Below are 24185 nucleotides of genomic sequence, written 5' to 3'. Positions count from 1 at the left end.
GACCACATCCATAGTGTCCCCAGGATAAAGTACTCAAACCTATCCATATACTTATAGACCGATTGATATGGGTTTGTTTTATTCAAATATATCGAATTTTGATGTGGTTGATTATGAAGATTCTAGATATTTAGCTTATTCATACAAAATAAGATCTCAAACAGGTTATCTATTCATATGTGGAGGAACTGCTATATCGTGGCGGTCAGTGAAGCAAACCATAATGATTACTTTCTCAAATCATGTTGAAATGTTTGCAATTCGCAAGGCTAGTCGAGAATGTGTATGGCTAAAATCAACGACTCAGCACATTCGTGGAACATGTGGTTTGTCTTCTAATAAAAATCTTCCAACGATATTGTACGAAGACAACACAACATGCACATCCCAAATCAAAGGAGGATATATTAAAGGAGATAGAATTAAACATATTTCACCGAAGCAGAATTAAACATATTTCACCGAAGCTTTTTTACACTCACAATCTTGAAGAAAATGGCGACATCAATGTACAACAAATTTGTCCAAAAAATAACCTGGCAGACTTATTTACAAAGGTATTATCAACCGCAATCTTTGAAAAACTGGTGCACAACATTGGAATGCGACGACTCAAGAGTTTTCAAGTGATGTTTCCATGCGAGGGAATAAATATACTTTTTAGAAGTATAAATTATATGAAATATGTACGCTTTTCCCTTCACTAAGATTTTTTTTCCTTGGCCTTTTCCCTAGTAAGATTTTAACGCGACATATTTCATATAAATAATGGGCATCTAAAGGGGAATACTATAAATATTATCATAATAGATGTCTATTAGATGCTCATGCTTAGTGTCCATTGACCATATGTCATGCCCTCATCTTCCAAAGTGTTCTTCATGTGTCTCAACATTATACATTATTAGTGTCCATGTAATCTGCCTGCTTGTCAAATTACCTATAAATAGTGGCATTTGGTAGATTTGACAGACACACATTGGGCAAATTCCATAAAAATTTGGAAAAAGTAGAGAACTTAGAGAAATCTCTTATTTTATATTTTATTAATTTATTTTATTTTGTTTATGTATATATTATGTTTAACTTATTTTATTATTATATTATATTAATATTATATTTCATTGATATTCGTGTTTTCATTATACTCCTCAAATTCACAACAATTACGATATTATGGTTGGTTGTTTTTTTTTTTTCATTTCTCATACAAAATTGTCATAATAAAAATTTTAATTTTTAACCTATAAGAATTTATAACAATATTATAGTGCAACTTACAAAAACTGATAACAATACTAAAAGTGTAACCTACAACAATTAAACAAAAATCATTAATTAGTTTGGGACAAAGAATTTGCTTTTTAGGGCAATTTGTTTAATCTTGATCTATATTAAAATTAAAATTAGAACTTCAAATAAAAATTAGAATTAGAATTAGAATTAGAATTAGAATCCTCGCTAAAAGTTCAAATTTTTAAAAATAAATTAAATTAAAGAAAATATCAAATATTTTAAATTTCAAATTTTGAAAATGAAATTAGTTTTAATATTTGTTTTAAGATTATATTTTAAAGAATTCCGTTATGCGGCCACGTGGCAAACTCAGTGCTTGAACTTCGACACGTTCGTTTTGCCGATTGCTATAATAATAATAAACAAATGAAAATATCCCAAACCCTTCCTGCAAAATTGGTTTCTTATCCTCTCTCTCAGTCTCCCTCTCACTCTGAATCCGAGATCTGCGATCATCAAACAGAGATCCTCCGATCGAACTGCAGAATTTCTCGACCATGGCTTCACAAATTGTGTACGGATTACTTTTCCTTTCCTTCTCCTTCACTTGCATCATGCTACTCCACCTCATTCTCCATCCTGTTTTCTATTTCACTTCCTGAAACCTAGAATTTTGAAGTTTCGATTTCAGAAGATCCATCGGTTTTAATGGAAGTCGATTTCTGTGTAATAGAAAGTTTCCCATTGAAGGAAGATTCAGAGATCTGGTGGCTCGAGAATCGCTATGTTCGTTCTCTCTCTTCACTTCTGATATTCTCTTTCTTCTTTGGATGATCTTAATTATGAGTGTGGTCGTGTAGGTCATTGAACATTTTATTGTTTGTTTGCTAAAGATGAAATAGATTCAAAATATTTATAGATTATATATTCTTTCGGAATCGCGTTTGTCTCTCTCTCTTGTTGTGGATTAGTTTACTGAATTTCATTTATTAATTTTGGAATGCACATGGAGCATCTCCACCAATTTAGTAAATTTCAATACAGAGCGATTTTTTTCCTTTTTGTTAATTACAAGTTTAGTGTATATACAATTTTGGAGTTGTGCTGCTCTCTAAAGTTTAGTAAGCATTTAATTTGGTAGTACATGTTTGATATGGTAGGAAATTTTTAATTTATGGTTAAAAATAAAATTAAGGTTTAAGTAGTATTTTTCCAAAAGAGAATTTTAGTTTAAGTAGCGAGGGTCCACCGCTTGGTCAATGATAATCAAGGGCATACGTAGAATTTTCCCAGATAATATATAATTAAATTTATCTCTACTCATCCATTTATGTTTTTCAATCAACATGTGATTTAAGATGATATCAGAATAGGTAGTCAATTAATATTGATTTTTACTTATTGGATATTTTTCATATTTCAAATCCATAAGTGAGAGAAATCCTTATGAATTGTAATGGGTCATAATCGTAAATAATTAGATTGCTTTTTATCATGTTCACTTGGAATTATGAATATATTATTACCATTTGATCTTAATGATAAAAGTAATGGTAACCATAATAAAGAAATGACTTATTCATAAATCTCATAGTGTAAACGTCACATTCTCTGTGATGATAATGATATCACCTAGCATGTCTAATAAATTGGATTGATTATCTTCCACTTGTCAATTAAGTACGTATTTTATATAAAATTTGAAAGTGGACTCATATGTAAATATGTATATTTCATCTAAATACGAATATGAAATATATGGAAACTAATCAAATAAAATTAGACCTATTTTTTATATTATTATTGATTTATTACAAAGCTGGCTTAATTGTAACTCGTTTGAGCATCACTTTATCTGGATTTTTTGTTTGTTTGTTTTTTTCGAAGAGAAGGTTGAAGAGGTTACTTGTTTTGGATTCACTTTTTCCTTTAATTTCATTCTCTATCCCAATCTTTTTTCCTCGTCTCAGTTATTCATGTGTCTTTTTCTGCCTGTTTTCTTCTCTGTCAAATATTCTTCTGGCCTCTCTTCTACCTCTTCTTATTCTCTCTCTGCTTGCTTTCCACTCATTCTTCCCTTCCTTTCTTTTTCTTCCACTTCTCTTTTCTTTTTCTTTTTTTTTTTTTAATAAAACAAAAATAAATAAAAATAAAAATAAAACTTCTTTTTTTTTCCTTCTTCTACTGCTTTTCCCCCTTTATGGATTCCTCTATTTTCTGTCCCTTCCACTACATCTATTATTTTTTCACCTGTACATGTACATGTAGTTCAGGTTTGCGTTATATGCAGTGATTAGTTGTTTCCACTCGTTTTTCAAAGAAAACATGGCACGAAGGTTTGAAGTCGATATTCAAAAGCAATATGTAGGTCCCTGCACACCCAAAAAGAGAAAAAATCATGTGCTGATTTTCAATTAAACTACAACTAAGTTTTTTCCTACTTCAAATGAAAGACTAGTGTACTCATTAACTGATATAAATATATAATACATGATTCACATCTCACATCTCAATGCAACCACAAATTGATTCACTTGTCGGATTAAATTCATTAAAAATCCTATCTCCATGACCCCTTATTAACCATTAGATCAACTCATGGTGATTAGAATATTTATGATAAAGATAATATATAAATATTATATTTTTTAGTATAATAATTGTAGGGTGGAAGATTAGACCTTTGTCCTCTTAGCACGGAATACATTCTAATAATCAAGCTCACTTTGACATAAATATTATATTTATACCATTGTAAACTTATCATTATTATTAGCAGCCAACACATATTTTGGCAATTAAAGTTTGAACAAATTCAACCAACAAAAGGGGGAAAATAAATGAAGGTTCCAAGAACTATGAACTCAGTGGCACAGTATTCAAATTACAAGAAATTCTGTGAGAAAACAAAATTAATGAAACAAGTGAAAGTTCATTGCGTTACTACGAGTATGGCAACATTCTCTGAATTTATTCTATTAAATTTTCTAAGCATACCCATCCCTAGTCGGGTATAGTTTCCTTTCTATTTTGTAGCCATTACCAATGCATTTTAATGCTCATATGATATGATAGCCAGTAGACTATTTAAAACTTCTAATACTGTACAAACCAAAAACTTCTTCAAGGAATGTTCAATGCCTAAACAAATGCTTGTGAACCTTTGGTACTAATCGACATGTCAACGAAACTCGAGTATTTGTTCTCTCGAAAGAACTATGATCATGGTTCACTTTGACTGTCTGATTTTCTGTTTCTAATAGCGTGCTTTGAACCTCAATTTTGTTCACTGTCTGAGAGAGCAAAGAAATGAGAAACAAACTGCAATTCTGAGATGAATATTAAGAACCAATTATTAGTCGTTAACATACCTGTTCATAACATTGAAGACTGTTGTCATTGATACCATGCAAGTAACCTGACAAGTATATTAAGGCAACAAAAAAAAAAAAAAAACAGTTGACAAACTTCTCTAAACAGAGAAGGCTAAGACAAAATCAAGGGCAAGATTTACCAGAATAAGCTTCATCCTTAAATATGAGCAAACTACGAGGCATTAGAAGTACAGAGAAAGGGCAGTGAGTTGTTCCATTAGAATCTTTGTCGTCGAAGTTTTCTGTCAACTGGTCTGCACATGATTTCAACCTTGAATGGGGCGTGAAGTCCATAACAACAGGAGAACCAAGAGATAGAATTGCTACTACAGGAAAGTAAGCAGGGCCATCTTGGTGCGGCTACACGGAACAAGAACCAAAAACTGTTTCTAAGATGTTGCTAATTGGTTTAACAGTTGGGAGTTGAATGAATGATGGAAAAATATAACACTGATGTATAAAAGATTTTTTTCCAATTGGAGATTGGATGTCAATGTACATGTAGATTAGATCTATGATGGGGATCATGGCAATGAATATGATTATAATACAAACAAGATATGCCCTAAAGACGAGGAATCGTCAATCCGTACCATTATGCCTTGATTGTGAAGGTATTCGTTGATAAGAACATGGTTTATGGGTGCAGGGTATAGATTTGTTTCTTGATAGATCTTCTTGGTGATATTTGTCAGCCAAACAGGCACTGTAGAACATCAGAAGCCAGAGATTTGTCAATTTAACTGATTGAACTTGTTCAACTTTCACCTAATATCCAGAGAGGCAAATCTCCATTCTCCGGTACTGTACTCTCTTAGATAAAGAAGCTTATAGGTAAAGCTGTAAATTAAGATGAGTGCCACCCATAGAGGAGAATTAGGCAGAAAACAGAAAAAAATTAAGCAAGATAAGCGGCTTGATGGAAACAAATTTTGGCAACCTGCAAAGGGACTGGTGTACAATCACAATGATAAATGATATGGATGCTTGTATATCCTACTTAAGTAATCCTTGTAGTAAAATATCCAAGCTTTGTATAAGGGGTATGAAAATATGAGCTAGCCAATGTAGATCAGTAGGAATACTGTACTGATAATAACAAAATTTTAGAACTCAAGGACACCATTGTACAACCTATAGAACAGATCTTATTCAAGTACGGTTGTAAAACCACGCTAATATCAAATTTCATGCTTGATGGCAGTATAAAGTCTTTCCAGCTCTTATCAGTCATTCCCACGATGAGATTGAATTAATTAAACTAGTCTAGCCAAAAAGTATTAATTCCCCATTGTAATAAAAAAACAAAAGTTAAACTTGGTAGTAAAGCCACAGTGCCATTACAAACCTTCAAAATTTGTTCACCTATCGTATACCTATACGTTTCCTTATACTATACATTTGAAGTTAATTTCTCGTGAATCAAATTACTCCCATTCGCTGTCTTTCAATTTTAAACAATGTCAAGGAAAAGCCACACACCACAAGGTAGAAAATGAACTATTACCTTGAATATAGCCAGTTTATCATGAATAAAGCACACTAGAATTTCGTAATCAATTTAATAAGAAGTGTATCTCAATGCATTAAGCTTAAACTCGATTGCATTTATTTCCAGAAGCCAGTATATTATACATCAGATAAAAAATTAACTAAGAACATTTCAATTTTAAACATAGTTTCCTCCAAACTTACATTCTTGGGGGAGAAGACCTTTTTCATGTACAATGCCACCTGCAAGAAATCAATGGATAAGGAAAGCAGTATAATTAGTAAGACAAAGAGGATAATCTCATATCTTTCAAGAATTCAGATCTTCAAAAAATAGCAAAAACGTATAGGATAGCTACTCCAATTTTTACATACCCCAATTTTGCAGCCTCCTATTCTTCAAAGATTTCCATTTTGACGCAGGCGCTTTATAAATCTAACAAATGAAAACTAACCCAGTTTAGCAAACGATTACAAGGAAAAAAAAATAGAAAAAAAATGTGCAATGAAGGAAAAGCAATAAGGAAATTTGGTACATTATCTAGAAGCAGGGTCTCATCGTCGTGTGTTATGAAGTTGGGAATATAGAACACTGTTGGAAGATGCCCCACTTTGAAATTATTAAGCCCTTCGGCCGATTCCATGGCTATGATTCAAAACCTCAATTTGCAGAAGGATTTAGAACCCTAAGAACAGCTAGATGGAAATTATGGGAAAGGGTGGGAGCTGGATGAAATTGCTCTTTAGATTTAATTAAAAAAAAAACCCTAAAAAATCATATTGTGCCTTGCGATTGAACTTCCCTCTCTCGCGCAACTGCTGCTACTCGGTGAACCCACGCTTCCATCGAACGGCGACCACGATCGGAGCTTCAGACGGTGGCTACTTCACACTCAAACTTCAGTCATCGTAAGGAACTTAAACATTTGGGGACTATTTGCTCAAGGATTATCCAAATTATAATAATCATTTCTTCTTACAATAAATATTATTATGTAGTCTTTAATTAACCATAGTCAATTCCTATTTTAAAATTCTAACTCTTTGTCCAAATGTCCTCTTTATATATTGGAGAAAATTTTTACCTTTGAGATATTTGGATTCGACTGACTTTTGTTGTATTTTTTTAGAGTTTTTTTAATTATAAAAATGCACCGAAACTATATATTTTGGATAAAAAAATGTTCCTAAAATTTCAAAAATTTTAAAACACCCTTGAACTTTAAAAATAGTTTTAAAAAAATACACTTGTTGTTAGAGATGTCTACGGGGCAGGTAGGACTGGGATGTCATTCCTCATCCATGTCCCCGTTCCCCATTTCATTTCTCATCTCGTGAAATTTCCCAGATTTCCCACGGAAATTTTTCTCCCTTACTTTTTTTAAAAAAACCAATTAATTTAAATCATTATTGTGAGTAAATTTTAATTAAATAATTAACTTTATCAGTAAATTATTTATTATGATTAGTTTTACGTGACAATTTGAATTTAAAAATAAATTACTCAATTTTTTTTGCCTAGAAAAGCTAATTAATTTTTTTAATATAAAAAAATAAATATAAATCAAATTATTCACATATATAATCTAAATTTAAACATATTCATTATCTTTCCCAATAAATAATCAAATTTGAAATTTAAATGATATTTTATAATAATAATAATAATAATAATATAACATTAGATAATTGTACTAAATAAATATATAGAAGCTAATAGGGGTAGGGACGGGGAATGCATTCCCCATCCCTGTCCCTATTTAGCTCACGGAGAATTTTTTCCCCACTCCCTCCACAATTTCCTGCCTAATCGGGGAATCCCACCCAGTTCGGGTCGTGGCGTCATTCCCATGGAAAATTGGACATCTCTATTTGTCGTTAGTCTTGGATGAAAACGGTTAAAGTTTTGTTTAAAAAATATTCATGAACTCTCAAAAGTTTCAAAAATACCCTTAATTAAATAAAATTTTAAATATATCTCTGTCATTACTATTTGAAAAGAAACAATTAATTCCTTGTGAGAAAAATAACTCTAAAAATTAAAATAAAAAGTAAAAGAAATGCTCCTACCATTAATATGGTGATCAATTTGTCTGAAGTTCTTTAAGTTCGAAAAAAACCAATTTTAAAATAGATTATCTAGATGTCCTCATTTTTTTCATATAGATACTCTCATATTTCTCTTAATTTTCCAATTCTTAGCTTACACTAATTTTGTCAAACAACCAAAATTTTATGTTAAAACACAAAAATTCCACAAAATTTCACAAAACTCCAAAATCAAAATCTCCTCTTGAAATATACCAAAACAATAAATAGTCAAATAACAAAAGTATTTGACTATTAACACACATAACTACTATTGTACAATTTTGAATATGCAAGTCCTAAAATCATGTGGTACTTTATTTATTATCTTTCTTCTCATTATAGTTCATATACCTTAGTTAAAGTGTACAATTTTATTTTTTTCTATATAAACAAGTGTCAAATAATTAACAAAAAGGGGAATAAGTGTGTATTGAAGAACGGAGGGGAGAAAAAGATGAAAGATAGAGAGGTAAGACGATAGTAAAGGTTTCTGTTCATATAACAGGAATGATATTTTTTTAACTTTTTTCTAAGTTTAAAGGTATTTTTGAAACTTTTGAAAGTTCAGATGTATTTTTTAAACAAAATTTTGTAACGGTTTACATCCAAAAGTAATGATAAAGATTTTTTTTTAACTCATTTTGGAAGTTTAGGGGCATTTTTGAAACTTCAATGGCAATTTACAAAGTTCAAGGGTATTTTTGATAATTTAGCCTTTTTTCTATTTTTTTTTTTTTACGGCTTCTAAGTTTCCTTATTTGTAAATTTATCTGAACTTCCAAAATAGAGGAGTTGGGTTTCTTTTGCTTTGCATATTGTGGATCTTGTTATTGGTTGCTTTTATTTTGTAAAAACAACTTTTGCTCCACAAGTTTTAAGTGGTTTCATATGGATATATTAGATATTAGGAAGGTGTTTTAAGTGGTTTCATATGGATATATTAGATATTAGGAAGGTTTTGGTGTTTTTAGGTATTGTTTTTTTATCTTGCAACATCTTACAACTATGTTCTAACTTCCACTTTCATACCAATTTAAGGTGATTTAAGGTGAATAAGAATATGTGTTAAGGGAGTTTTATAGTCTTCATACTTTTGATTTTGGTTTATTTTGATCTTTGTACTTTCACATTGTTTATTTTGGTTCCTATATTTTTAACTTTGGTTCATTTTGGTCCTTATACTTTTAAAATTTGTCATTTTAGTCTCTTTATCTTAACTTTTAAAGAATAAAAATGATCACTTTTTTTAATATTCTAGGACCAAAATGAACAAAAGTTAAGTATAAGGATGATAACTTGTAGAAATACTAATTATTTTGTCTCTTTTATCTAAAACAATTAAGAAAAAGCATTGAAATGTGATAGCTTAATGAAAAATTCATAGAGATAATAACATCATGTGATCACACACACACAAAGCCTATTTGCTTACAAAGAGCTATAAATTATGTTTTTTTTTGGAGCAGAAAGCCTATTTATGCGATCACATGGAATGTCTTAACACCAAAATGGAGATCACATAGTTAACCAATTCAGTGGATTCTTGCGATGGAAAGTGATGCGACACGGGCGGGGAAGTTAGTAGCTGATAAGAAAGCTTCACAATAGAACCAATGAACTTTTGACGCTTAGCAGGCGGCGTATCAAGGTATGGTATTTAATATACCTTATCAACACAATCATTAGTGAGGAAAAAAAGTTGCCTCTGGACGCCTATAAATACTCCACAAGAATGTCATGCAAAAGAAAAAAAAAAAAAGAAAAAAAGGAAGAGAATGAGAGAACCAAGAAATTGGAAGAAACTTTGTCAAAATCTTTACTTCTCTTTCGAACCATTTGTGAACCTTACGTGAGAACTTAGGTTTTTCTTGGAAGCAGAAGAGGAGCATCGTCTTCAACACAATTTAAGTAAAGTAGTCATTGAGAAGTCGGAGGAAGCAAGAGATTGCATACCACGACTTGACCTTCTTTCTCTATTTTTCATTTATTTTAGTTGTATTTGTACTGTGTAACGTTGAGAAACATCTTTTACCAATATGAATGCATATTTAGCTCATCATTTATCCATCCTTGTTATTATCATCATTGCAACTAAATCACTTATGGGTTGAGAAGCATTTAGCTAACATGAACTAAGTAAAAACATAAAGTTATGCATTCAACTTATTTTATGTATGCTTATCGAATACTTGAACAAATTGAAAGATTATTTAGAGTAGAATAAACCTAGGTTGGAGGAACTAAGGGTTTAGATTTCATAAAACAATAAGAGAACTCTTTTAGAAATAAAGAAATATCTCTTGCAATAAACACTCATCGCATGCATTCTAGAGATAGGATATTGTGGCTCTGTGCACTGAAAGGTGTAGGTTATAATTTGGAGTGATCTGATTGAACGCATGATTTATGCATTTACTTAGAAATGTTCGTAAATATTCTTCTCAACCCTACTTCTATCCATTCGAATTTAACATTCTTCATACATACTGTCTCACATAGATTGTATTGTCCATCGCATTTGTCATTTAACCAACCTTAGTGTTAGAATAATATAAAACCAACTCATCACTCATTTAGTAATTTAGACGCGTCAAGATCGAAATAGTAATTTTCAATGCTAAAGAAATCCCTGAGTTCGACCCTGGACTCTCTAGGACTCTACCTGAATTTACACTTGGTTCGACTAGATAAAACAGTGTGTTATAAATCAACATTTAGCATTCATTTCATCGCATAATAAAAATACATCAAGTTTTTTATGCCATTGACAAGGATCATGGTAACGAAGTGCGCTAAGATATTTATAGTAATAATAGATGCATCCAACAGATGGTCACATGTGTGCTTATTATCAAGTCAAAATCTTGCATTTGCAAGATTACTTGCTCAAATAATTAAGTTAAGAGCACAATTTCTTGATTATACAATTAAGACCATTATGAAGTAGTAATATAAGATCTTCTCCACTATGCTCAAGAAGGAATGTGTAGTGGAAACACTTAAATGAAGCTGAATTGAGGATGAACTAGTGAGGGTTGAGTAGGGTTTTTAGATTTTTCACTTCAGCAAGTAAACTCAGGTCAACAAAAAAATCCTTCTATATGGAACTTCTATATATAGATAGAAATCATGCAAACCAATAGGGCTGCATGGATAGCACCACCTATTTGGTGATTATCACATAATTCAATTGGAATTTGGTGAGAATCCAATAAAATGAAGTTAGTGGATTTTTTCCAAAAATTGGAAAAATCCACTAACATGATTTTAAATAAATCGTTTCCTTTTATTTTTTAAAATTAATTTTATATAATTAATTCAAAAATAATTAATTTAAATAAAACTAATTTTAATTTTTAAATTTTAATTAAACTTTTTAATTAAAATAATATTAATTAATATCTTAATATTAAATTAATAAAATAGCAATTTCACCAATATAAATCAATTTCATATTTAAATATTAATTGATTTTCCAATTTCGTTTAATTTCAATTAAATTAAATGTTTTTAATTGTATCATATACAATCAATTGAAAAACCTAAAATTGAATTTGAACATTTCAAATTCATAACCCTAATTTCATATATCAATACTCAATCTGTTATTCCAATTTAAGAGCGAGTAGAGGGACCTAATGAACCTACAGATCATGAGCTCCAACGATTTGTAATTAATTTGTTAAACTCTTTAATTTAATTAATTACTATTCGTTAACTACCAAGGCACACCACTATAGCTCAATAGTTGCACTCTCCTCACTGTAGATATATTTATGTCCATGTAAACCATAATCAATAAGTCAATCCTTCACAAGTCATCCGTAATTACAGTTGGATCAAAATTACCATTTTACCCTTGTAAATACATCTTATTCCAAGTTCCTACTGACCCTCTAATGAACAATATTGATTCATAATACTACTTATGAATCATGCCCCTCTCTATTATGAGAAGATTGAGGCAAGACCTGGAATCAGCATTTAAGAGAACAACCTATCTGCTAATCCTAAAATGGGTAGGAGTGAATTCCATCTTGCAAGACTATGTCCTCAGCTATCTATTCGGTCTTATCCCAAAATGAAAGACTTATTGAGTAGTGCTGTTGGACTACTCTCATCTATGCAGATAAAAGGATAATCCCAAATAAACAGGAGTTCATAACTAGCTCAGGATTAAGATTAAGTTATCCTAGGTTACTTTAATATGAAATAGTCAGTTTTAACAGTAAATGTTGTTATAAAGAAAAGTGACTATTTCGTGGTCCAATTTATATGCAAACTCATTGCAGAGGATGCCCCCACTCACATGTCTCTACATAGATGATTTGTGGATTACATCATTTGTATTACCTATATAGAATGGGCCGCATCCAATAGTGTTACTAAGATGAGATACCCAATTTTATCCATATATTTATAGACTATTTAGGCTATATACTATTAACTTGATCCTATTTATGTCACCACATAAAGTTAAAGTATTCATACTATAGCCATGTATATATGTATTAGATTTTCATAATAGAATACAATATCAACAACTTTCTTGAATAAAATACTCAATAATATTTTATTGATAAATAGAATGTTTAACACATAATTTACGAACTGTGAGTTCTAGGACATTCCTAACACATTCGTTTTGATAATGCTGGTGAATTTATATCCCAAGCTTTTGATAATTATTGTATGTCAATTGGAATAAGTGTTGAACATCCTGTAGCTCATGTTCATACACAAAATGATTTAGCAGGATCATTTATAAAACATTTGTAATTAATTGCAAGACCATTACTTATGAGAGCTAAGCTTCCTTCATCTATATGGGGACATGCTATTTTGCATGCATTGTCACTTGTATGCATTAGGCCAGTAGCTTATCATAAGTACTCACCATTAAAATTAGCTTATGATCATGAGCCAAATATTTGCCATCTGAGAATTTTTTGATGTGCAGTATATGTTCCAATTGCTCCATCACAATGCACTAAGATGTGTCCTCAAAGAAGGTTAGGAATATGTGTTAGATATGATTCTCCATCAATTATTAAATATCTTGAGCCCCCTGAAGGGTGATGTATTTACTGCATGATTTGTTGATTGTCATTTTAATGAGACAAATTTTCCAACATTAGGGGGAGGAATTAAGAAGTTGAAAAAAGAAATTACATGGAATACATCATTATTGTCTCATTTAGATTCCCGTACAGATCAATGTGAACTTGAAGTTCAGAAAATAATTCATTTTTAAAATATAGCAAATCAATTAAAAGATGCATTTATAGATGCGAAGAAAGTAACTAAGTCACATATATCAACTACAAATGTTCCATAAAAAATTGATATCCCAACATAACAAGTTGTCACTAATGAGTTTGGAATACGCCAAAAGCGTGGTAGACTAGTGGATTCCAAAGATAAAAATCCTCAAAAATGAAAAATAATTAATAGTGAAAAAGACTTGGTTGAGGTATTTTTGAGGAAGATAAATGAAAATAATGAGGTCATAAGATATAAAGCAAGACTAGTTGCACAAGGTTTTTCACAAAGACCTGGTATTGATTTTGAGGAGACTTATTCTCCGGTGATGGATGCAATTACATTAAGATATTTAATTGGTTTGACTGTGTATAAAAGTCTGAATATGTATCTTATTGATGTAGTCATGACATATTTTTATGGATCTTTTGATGTTGATATTTATATGAGAATCCTAGAAGGATTTAAGGTACCTGAAATATATACATCAAATTCCCAGGAATGGTATTTAATAAAGTTACAGAGATCGATATATGGATTGAAACAATCAGGACGGATGTGGTACAATCCTCTAAGTGGATATCTATTGAAAGAAGGATATCAAAATAATCCAAAATATCCGTATGTTTTTATAAAGAAATCATAATTAGAATTTGCTATTATAACTGTATATGTTGATGACTTGAATATAATTGGAACTCCTGAAAAGCTTTCAAAGCAATAGAATATCTTAAGAAAGAATTTGAGATGAAAGATCTCGGAAAAACAAAATTTTTCTTGGTTTGCAAATTGAGGATCTAGTAGATAGAATATTTATTCATCAGTCAACTTATACAGGAAAAAATTTGAAAAGATTTTATATGGACAAAGCACATCCATTAAATATTCCAATGGAAGTCTGTTCACTGGATACAAAGAAAGATATATTTTGACCTCGAGAAGATAATTAAGAACTTCTTGGTCCTGAAATACTATATCTTAGTACAATTTGTGTACTTATGTATCTTACTAATAATACAATACTAGATATTGCATTTTCACTAAATTTATTAGCTAGATATAGTTCTTCTCCTACTAAAAGACATTGAAACAGAATTAAGCATATACTCCGTTATCTCCAAGGAACAATTGATATGAGTTTGTTTTATTCAAATAAATCAAATTTTGATCTAGTTGGTTATGCAGATTCTGGATATTTATCTGATCCACACAAAGATAGATCTCAAACAGGTTATCTGTTCACATATGGAGGAACTGCTATATCATGGCGATCGGTGAAACAAACTATAATGGCCATTTCCTCAAATCATGCTGAAATTCTTACAATTCACGAGACTAGTCGAGAATGTGTATGGCTAAGGTCAATGGCTCAGCACATTCGTGAAACATATGACTTGTCTTCTAATAAAAACCTTGCAACAATATTATACGAAGACAACACAGCTTGCATAGCCCAAATCAAAGGAGGATATATTAAAGGAGATAGAACAAAACATATTTCACCGAATCTTTTCTACACTCATGATCTTGAAGAAAATGACGACTTCACTTTACAACAAATTTGTTCAAAGGATAACCTGACAGATTTATTTACAAAGACATTATCAATCGCAACTTTTAAAAAATTGGTGCACAATATTGGAATGCGGCGACGTAGAGATCTTAAGTGATGTTTTCATGAGGAGGAGTAAATATATTGTATTTTTTTAGGAGTATGCATTATATGAAATATGTATTCTTTTTCCTTCACTAGGGTTTTTCCTAGTAAGGTTTTAACAAGTCATATTATATATATATATATATGTGAGCATCTAAGAGGGAGTAATATGAATATTATAATAGAAAATAGATGCTCATTACTTAATGTTCCAAAGGCCGTATGTCACCATTCATGTTGTTCATATGTCTTTTAGTTATTCATGTTTGGTATCCATGTAAGTCCACATCCTACTTGTCACTTTCCTAAAATAGTGGCATTTGATTGATCTTAAAATCACACATATATTGGTGAGAAATCAAATTCCACTAATTTTAATATTATCCAATTTCATGATTTTGGTTATTTTATGTTTTAGTTATTTTATTTTATAATTTTAGTTTTTATTTATTTGTTATTATTATATAAAAATATTATTGTATTATATTTTTATATCCATATTCCCATTATGCTCTTCAATTTCATAACAAGCTTAACTATCTGTTTTGCCATTGTAGACAGCCAACTTGCAATCGACCATACAGCCGATACTCATTGAGTACAAAGTATGATTGTGTATACAATTTATTGATTTTTTCAAATGCAAAACATCTATTTTGCAAACATATTATATTTTGCTTATCAATGTTATCAATTTCATAGTTCAAGTACATTAAATTCCAATCATTATTGTATCAGTATAAATATATTTGAAAAATAGTAATATTTAAATTAAAGTTATCACCTTAGAAATGGTAGCCTAGTAAAATTTATTCAATTATATTAAATTCCAAAGAGCTTCGCACGTCTTGTTTTAAAAAGAGATTTCCATCTTTTCATCAAATTGGTTGAGCTAATCTAATTTGTTTTTAAATTGAAAATTGGTTATTCTGGTTTCCTCAAATTATTGTTTTTTTTTGTAATCTTTTTAGACATACTCGCATTCTCAAAATGTGAGGATGGTTATGCGATAATATATGAAAAGTTAAGACTTAACCATTTTGTTTTTGGTTTTGAATTTTTGTTTTTGAAAATTATGTTTATAGAAATTAATTCCATCTCCAAATTTATTCCTATATTATCTACTTCCTACTAATGATTTAAAAGATCAAGTCAAATTTTGAGAATTAAAAAAAGTAGCTTTCAAAAAATTGTTTTTGTTTTTAGAATTTGACTAAGAATTCAACTACTGTAATTAAGAAAGATACAAATTATTATAAAAAATGTGAATGAAATAAGTTTAATTTTCAAAACCAAATAGTTACCAAATGGGCTTAAGATACTCACATTTTGAGAACGCGAGGATATGAAAATAATAATATTATCCTAATAACATTTGAAACTATTATATGTTTATTATAAATTTAATAAAAAAAACAATATTAAAAAATCCAGTCTGAGAGACCAAATTTTTAAAAAATAATCTTTTCCAATATTTTCTTAAATTTTTTTTTCTTTGATATGAAATAAAAATGAAGGTGGGTTTTTTTTTTTTTTTTTTTTAAAAAAAAAAAGATTAAGAAATGAATTCCATAAAAACCTATAAGTCTTATTTTATTTATAAAAGAAATGTTAGTATCCTCGAGATTAACTAACCTTAAACAAATGGTTACTTACAAAACTCTATATTGATAGTACCTTGGGATATAAATAAGTAATCATTAAAAATTTACAAAGATCGTCAGGTGTCATTGAACAAACTCAGGTAAGCAGACAACATTTATATAAACTCCGAGATAAATCAGCTAGAATGAGAGATTGACGTTGCATGTCAAATTTGTTTATAATAATAATTTGAAGGATAAATTTAGTTACTTTAAAAAAAAATTAGTTTGGGGCCGACAATATATTAAATAGTGTGAACTCTCTTTGTAGTAGTTTTACATTTAATTTGTTTTAATATATATTATATACTTTATTATATTATTATGTAAAAGAAAAGAAACAAGAAATTGTTATGAAAATTGAGAAACACAACAAGAATATGGATATGAAAAATATAATATAATAATAATAAATACATAAAAACTAAAATTATAAAATAAAATAACTAAAACATAAAATAATCAAAATCATGAAATTGGATAATATGGAAATTGGTGGAAGTGGAATTCTCACCGATGTTGGTGTGTTCTTAAGATCCACCAAATGCCACTATTTATAGGCAAAGTGGCAAGTAGGATGTGGATATCAAGCACGAATAACTATATGGCGACAACATGAATGAGGATACATGGCCTTTGAGACACTTATCAATAGGCATCTATTTTCTATTATAATATTTATAATACTCCCCCTTAGATACCTATATACATATATGAAATATGCCTCGTTAAAACTTTACTAGGAAAAACCCAATGAAAAAAACCATAGTGAAGGAAAAAGAGTACATATTTAATATAATACATACTCCTAAATGATATAATATATTTACTTCCCCTCATAAAAACATTACTTAAAATCTCTAAGTCGCCGCATTCCAATATTGTGTACCAATGTTTCAAAAGTTGCAATTGGTAATGCCTTTGTAAATAAGTCTGTCAAGTTATCCTTTGAACAAATTTGTTGTATAGTGATGTCACCATTTTATTTCAAGATCATGAGTGTAGAAAAGCTTCGGTGAAATATGTTTTATTCTATCTCCTTTAATATATCCTTCTTTGATTTGGGCTATGCAAGCTATATTGTCTTTGTATAATATTGTTGGAAGGTTTTTATCAGAAGCAAGTCACACGTTTCACGAATGTGCTGAGTCATTGACCTTAGTCATACACATTCTCGACTAGCCTCGTGAATCGTAAGAATTTCAGCATGATTTGAAGAAGTGGCCGTTATAGTTTGTTTCACCGATCGCCATGATATAGCAGTTCCTCCACATGTGAACAGATAACCTGTTTGAGATCTAGCTTTGTGTGGATTAGATAAATATCCAGAATCTGCATAACCAACTAGATCAAAATTTGATTTATTTGAATAAAACAAACCCATATCGATTGTTCCTCGGAGATAACGGGGTATATGCTTAATTCTGTTCCAATGTCTTTTTGTAGAAGAAGTATTATATCTAGCTAGCAAATTTACTGAAAATGCAATATTTGGTTTTTTATTATTAGCAAGATACATAAGTGCACCAATTGCACTAAGATATGGTACTTCAGGACCACTCGAGGTCGAAATATATCTTTCTTTATATCCAATGAATGGACTTCTATTGGAAATTTAATGGATGTGCTTTGTCCATATAAAATATTTTCAAATTTTTTCCTGTATAAGTTGACTAATGAATAAATATTTAAGCTGTTAAATGCTCAATTTGCAAACTAAGGCAAAAAAAATTTTTTCCGAGATCTTTCATCTAAAATTCTTTCTTAAGACATTCTATTGCCTTTGAAAGCTCTTCAGGAGTTCCAATTATATTCAAGTCATCAATATATACACTTATAATAACAAATCCTAATTGTGATTTCTTTACAAAAATAATGGACATATTGGATTGTTTTGATATCCTTCTTTCAATAAATATCCACTCAGGTGATTGTATCACATCCATCCCGATTGTTTCAATCCATATAGTGATCACTGTAACTTTATTAAATACCATTCATAGGAATTTGATGTATATATTTTAGGCACCTTAAATCTTTTTGGGATTCTCATATAGATATCATTATCAAGAGATCTATATAAATATGTTGTGACTACATTCATAAGATGCATATCCAGACTTTTATACACAGTCAAGCAAATTAAATATCTTAATGTCATTGCATCCACCGCCAGAGAATACGTCTCCTCAAAATCAAGACCAGGTCATTGTGAAAAACCTTGTGCAACTAGTCTTGCTTTATATCTTGTCACCTCATTATTTTCATTTCTTTTCCTCACAAATACCAATTTGTATCCACAGGTTTAACACCTTTTGGTATTCGAACTACATGTCAAAAACCTGACATTTTGAAAGTGGGTTTAATTATGCCTCAATTGCTTCTTTCCACTAAAGCCAATTTTTTCTATGTCGACATTCTTCAACAAATTTTGGTTCATGATCCTCATTTTCAGATATAATATCAAGAGCAACATTATACGCAAAAATGTTGTCAATATTTACATTAGTTCGATTCCATCTTTTTCCTGTCATGATATAGTTTATTGAAATTTCATTATTATCTTTAGGTATTTCACCTTCCTCACTAGTCATGTCGATGATTTCTTTATGAGAATTTACATCCTCAACCAAGTCTTTTCATTATTAATTATTTTCGTTTTCGAGGATTTTTATCTTTGGAACTCACTGGTCTATCACACTTCTGGCGTGTTCCAAATTCATTAGTGACAACTTGTTATGTTGGGATATCAATTTTTTATGGAACATTTGCAGCTAGTATATGTGACTTAGTTATTATTATTATTTTTTTTTTTTTGCATCTATAAATGCATATGGTAATTGATTTGCTATATTTTGCAAATGAATTCTTTTATGAACTTCAAGTTCACATTGATCTGTACAGGGATTTAAATAAGACAATAATGATGCATTCCATGTAATTTCTTTTTCAACCTTCTTAATTCCTCCCTCTAATATTGGAAAATTTGTCTCATTAAAATGACAATCAGCAAATCGTGCAGTAAATACATCACCTATCAGGGGCTCAAGATATTTAATAATTGATGGGGAATCATATGCAACATATATTCCTAACTTCCTTTGAGGACCCATCTTAGTGCGTTATGGTGGAGCAATTGGAACATATACTGCACATCCAAATTTCTCAAATGAAAAATATTTGGCTCATGACCATAAGCTAATTGTAATGATGAGTACTTATGATAAGCTACTGGCCTAATGCATATAAGTGACGTTGCATGCAAAATAGCATGTCCCCATACAAATGAATGAAGCTTAGCTCTCATAAGTAATGGTCTTGCAATTAATTGCAAATGTTTTATAAATGTAATGACCTGACTCCCTAGAACTCAAGCTAGGTCGTTACTAAACGCATGCATGCATGGAAGTTAAAATGAAATTTTTTTTATAGTGAAATAAAAACTAAATAAATAAGGTAACTAAAAAGATTTGTATTAAATTGAAATATTTTAAAATCAAAGGATAGGGTACCCATAAATCATAAATGGAAACAAATAAGTCTGAAAACAAAACTTAAACAGTAATCTTAAATCTCAAAACATAAAATTTAAAACATAAAAGAAATATTAAAATATGAGTGTAAGCATTTAAACTATCCAAGTGGCTCGATCACAGATTTTGTTTGTCAATCGTCGGTGCATTTCTACCCGTACCTGAAACAACAACATGAGGAATGATGAGCATAAAATACTCAGTAAGTAACCCTATTACTGGGGTCAGGCTAGGCATTTATGTCCTTTAGATGCCTACCTATGGTGGAACATATAAACTTCTCTAGTTCTCATGAGACTCATATATGAATAACTGATTTTCATCCTACTGTAGTTAGATATACCCACTACCTCTAGTAAGTCTCATAAGACTCTCAACCTCTGGCGAATCCCGAAGGATAACACCACCTCTAGTGAATCCCGAAGGAAACATAACCTTTGGTGAATCCCGAAGGATAACACCACCTCTAGTGAATTCTGAAGGAAACACAACCTCTGGTGAATCCCGAAGGATAACACCATCTATAGTGAATCCCGAAGGAAACACAACCTCTAGTGAATCTCGAAGGATAACACCACCTTTAGTGAATCTCGAAGGAAACACAACCTCTAGTGGGTTTCTAACTAACAGTGAGGATCTACTACTATTACAACATCATAACTGTTGGGTTTTATGTCCTAAAACTCGTGGTTCATAAATAATAGAACTTATTCTAAAAATTCAGTAAGTTGTTATTGAATATATTGTTTTTTCGAAATCCAATAAACCTAAAGTCCCTTGACTATTACACGAGTACTTGAACTTTATGTGGAGACATACAAGTGGATCAGGTTCGAGTAAATAGTCAAAATGATTTATAGTATATGAATAAGGTTGGGTGCCTTCTTCTGGTAACATTATTGGATGTGACCTACTCTGTAGTTGTTACAAAAAGTTGTAAAGTGCTACAAATGAAGTGATCCTAATTCATTCATGTTTGACATGAAGAGTGGGGGCATTCTGTGCAAAAGAGTTTTGTACAAGATCGGACCACAAAACTAATCACTTTTACTTTATAACGTTGTTTACTGTTTAAGACTGACTATTTCAAAGCGATGACCTAGGTAACTTGACCTTAATCCTGAGCTAACTATGAACTCCTGTTTGTTCGGGATTATTCTTTGATCTACAAACGATGAGAGTATACCAATTTCTCTGCTCAATAAGCCTCCCATTTTGAGGATAAGACCGGATGAATAGCTGAGGACATAGGGTACAAGATAAAGTTCACTCCTACCCAGTTAGGGTTAGTAGAGAGGTTGTTCCCTTTAAGTGCTTATTCTAGATCTTGAACAAAAGGTCTCACCCTCTCATTGGCCCGAGAAGGATTCGATTTGTTGATTGGATCACATATCAATTGTTCATTAGGAGATCAGTGGGACTTGAGGAATAAGAGGTAATTTTGAGGGTAAAACAAAGATTCAACCCAGTCGTTATTACGAACAACTGTAAAGGGTTAACTTATTAATCATGTTTATATTGAGTGGACATAATATATCTACAGTGAGGGGAGTTTAGTTATGGGCTTAAGTGAAATCACCCATTAGTTAATGAATTGAGGTTAATTCGATCTAATGAGTTTAGTCGATTAATCTCGGATTGTTGGAGCCCATGATCTGTAAGTCCGCGAGGTTCCTCTATTAGCTCGTAAATGGATTAGCTTTAGAGTAGCGTGATAAGTTAATTTGAAATGTTCAAATTAAGAATTGAACGAAACTGGAGAAATAATATTTAAATATGATTTAATATTTGAAGATGGAATAGTGTAAAATTGATTTAATATTTGATATTAAATTAATTAGAATTATTTAAATTGTTTAAATAATTATTTATTAATTTTATTAAGAATTTTAATTTATGAAATTAATTTTGTAAAATTAATAATATCTTCAATTTTATTAAATGAATTGATTTATGAAATCATTATTTGAAAAATTGAAAAAGAAGGAAAAACACAAAATGGAAAATAGGCTTTTTCCATTACTTCTTCAAGTTGCTTACTAACAACCCACCATCTTCAAGTCTTCATTAACTCCAAGCATAAGCTGTATCTCATACAACTAATCTCTTTGCATGATTGTCTGCAATATATTGAAGAGATTAGAGTGTTTTTTACGCAAAGCAACTAAAAGAATTTTTCTGAAAAATTCGTGAGAAGAAGGGTGTTCTTCATTTTTGGGTTACTGCAATGAGTTTATCTCTAAATTCCCTTAACTCAGGCTTATTTTGAGTCCCACAACTCAATTTAGAGCACCAAGAGAATAGTAGAGAAGATTTTGGTGTGGTCTACAACAAGATTCAGAGGAGATTTGTAGCTGGAATTCAAACTTTGAGGAAGTTCTACAAAGGTATGTCACGAAACCCATTTATTTTTGTGAAACATGCTTTCATTTCTATCAAAATTAATGAATTAGAGTGCTTATGGATCCTTGTCTCTTCCGCTGCGTGATGGTATGTTCCAACAATAACATGGCTTTAAAACATACATGTACATACATCTCATCATCCTCATATCAAATACAATCTTATGGAATAACATATCATTTCATGCTAGCATTCAAGTGTCTATATGTGCATTTAATCTTTCAGATCCTCATACAAAAATATACATCAATTATATTATCGGTCAACCATACTATCAGTCTGTCATACTATCATTCTTTCATAATATCAATCAGTCATGCTATCATACATCTAGTGCCTGGCCTGTGGGTAGTTCCAGCAGTAAGATTACTTACCTCAAGATTAAGTCTAGATGATCAGTAGTCCTAACTTTATTTTAACGTGAATAAAATCCTTTAATAAATCCCTAAATGTGGGATAATTTCATACCAAGTTACCCGGATCCAAGTGGGTGTTCAAGAATAAGCATAGGAACCACAAATCTTACCAAAATATTTGTTGAAAACGATCTCAAACCTGTTGGACAACTGCTTCAATAGTTTTTCAGACTTAAATCTAAAGCCAAAAATATAATTCATATAAAATAAATTTCATTCCAAACATAATGGGTATCCCATATTTTACCTAAAACTTCAAAAAATAGATCTTACCTAAATCCAAAATTTCGGCAAAAACTCACGCAGCAGTGACCGATTGGCAAAAACAGATGGGTGCCAGAAGATCTGAGAAGCAACCGATGGCTGGACTAGTGGCACCGGCGTGGGGCGACACGATTGTGACTGGGGCGTGAGGAGTGGTGTGTTGGCTTCGACGGAAGCGGCACGGTCGAGAGGGGTTAGGGTGACGCGGCAGACGTTCGATTTTCGATCTGGGCGGTGGCTGAAGGCTGGGTGGTGTGGTTAGGTCAAAGAAGATGAAGATTTCCGGGGGGGAGGTCTCGGTGGCTGGAAGAAGTAAAGGGGGAAAGGGAAATAAAAGGAAGAAAATATATAATAAAACATTTACTTTATTTATTTATTTTCTATTTCATTTCATTGTATTAAATTACTTTTCCCCCAAATCTCCAAAAGCAACCCTTCCCTTTCCAATCTGAAATTAATTCTTAACATTAATCTCAAATTAAATTATGTGTCATGAAAAGTTTAATTTCCAAAATTTCTCCCTAATTAAACCGTTAAATTGAAACACCTCTTAACCAGTAATTAAATTTCCGTAATCCAATTAAATTTTTAAAATTAAACAATAATCTAGAATATTACAAAATACCGAAATTACATTATGACAAAATTCGGGATGTTACATTCTTCCTTCCTTAAAGAACTTTTGTCCTCGAAAGTTTACTCTTGAAACAACTCCGGGTACTGGACTCTCATCTCATCCTCTTGCTCCCAGGGAGCCTCCTTAAACTGGTGGTTCTACTCTAGGACTTTCACAAATGCAATCTCCCTGCAGCGCA

At 30.9% G+C, this 24185-nt stretch overlaps 1 protein-coding gene and 1 long non-coding RNA gene across 2 annotated transcripts; both read right to left on the bottom strand.

The window, feature by feature from the left end:
- Positions 1-4065: 4065 nt before the first annotated feature.
- LOC150037267 (alkylated DNA repair protein ALKBH6 homolog) lies at positions 4066-7130 on the bottom strand. Its single transcript, XM_090312343.1, has 7 exons — positions 6638-7130; positions 6477-6537; positions 6306-6344; positions 5204-5316; positions 4751-4970; positions 4608-4654; positions 4066-4529 (listed from the first exon to the last, which is right to left on the bottom strand). Exons 1-7 carry the CDS (start codon positions 6743-6745, stop codon positions 4371-4373), a joined length of 747 nt encoding a protein of 248 aa, XP_090168469.1. The 5' UTR covers positions 6746-7130; the 3' UTR covers positions 4066-4370.
- Positions 7131-20200: 13070 nt separating this feature from the next.
- On the bottom strand, positions 20201-23790 carry LOC150037266 (uncharacterized). Its single transcript, XR_016528227.1, has 2 exons — positions 23380-23790; positions 20201-20448 (listed from the first exon to the last, which is right to left on the bottom strand). It is a non-coding gene; the product is annotated as an uncharacterized LOC150037266 (long non-coding RNA).
- Positions 23791-24185: the final 395 nt, after the last annotated feature.

The sequence above is a fragment of the Benincasa hispida genome, chromosome 3 (assembly GCF_027475165.1).
Source record: "Benincasa hispida cultivar pf3 chromosome 3, pf3_genome.v1.1, whole genome shotgun sequence".
Taxonomy (NCBI): Eukaryota; Viridiplantae; Streptophyta; class Magnoliopsida; order Cucurbitales; family Cucurbitaceae; genus Benincasa; species Benincasa hispida.
Note: the sequence above shows the minus strand (reverse complement) of the source record. Positions and strands in the feature narration are given on the sequence as shown.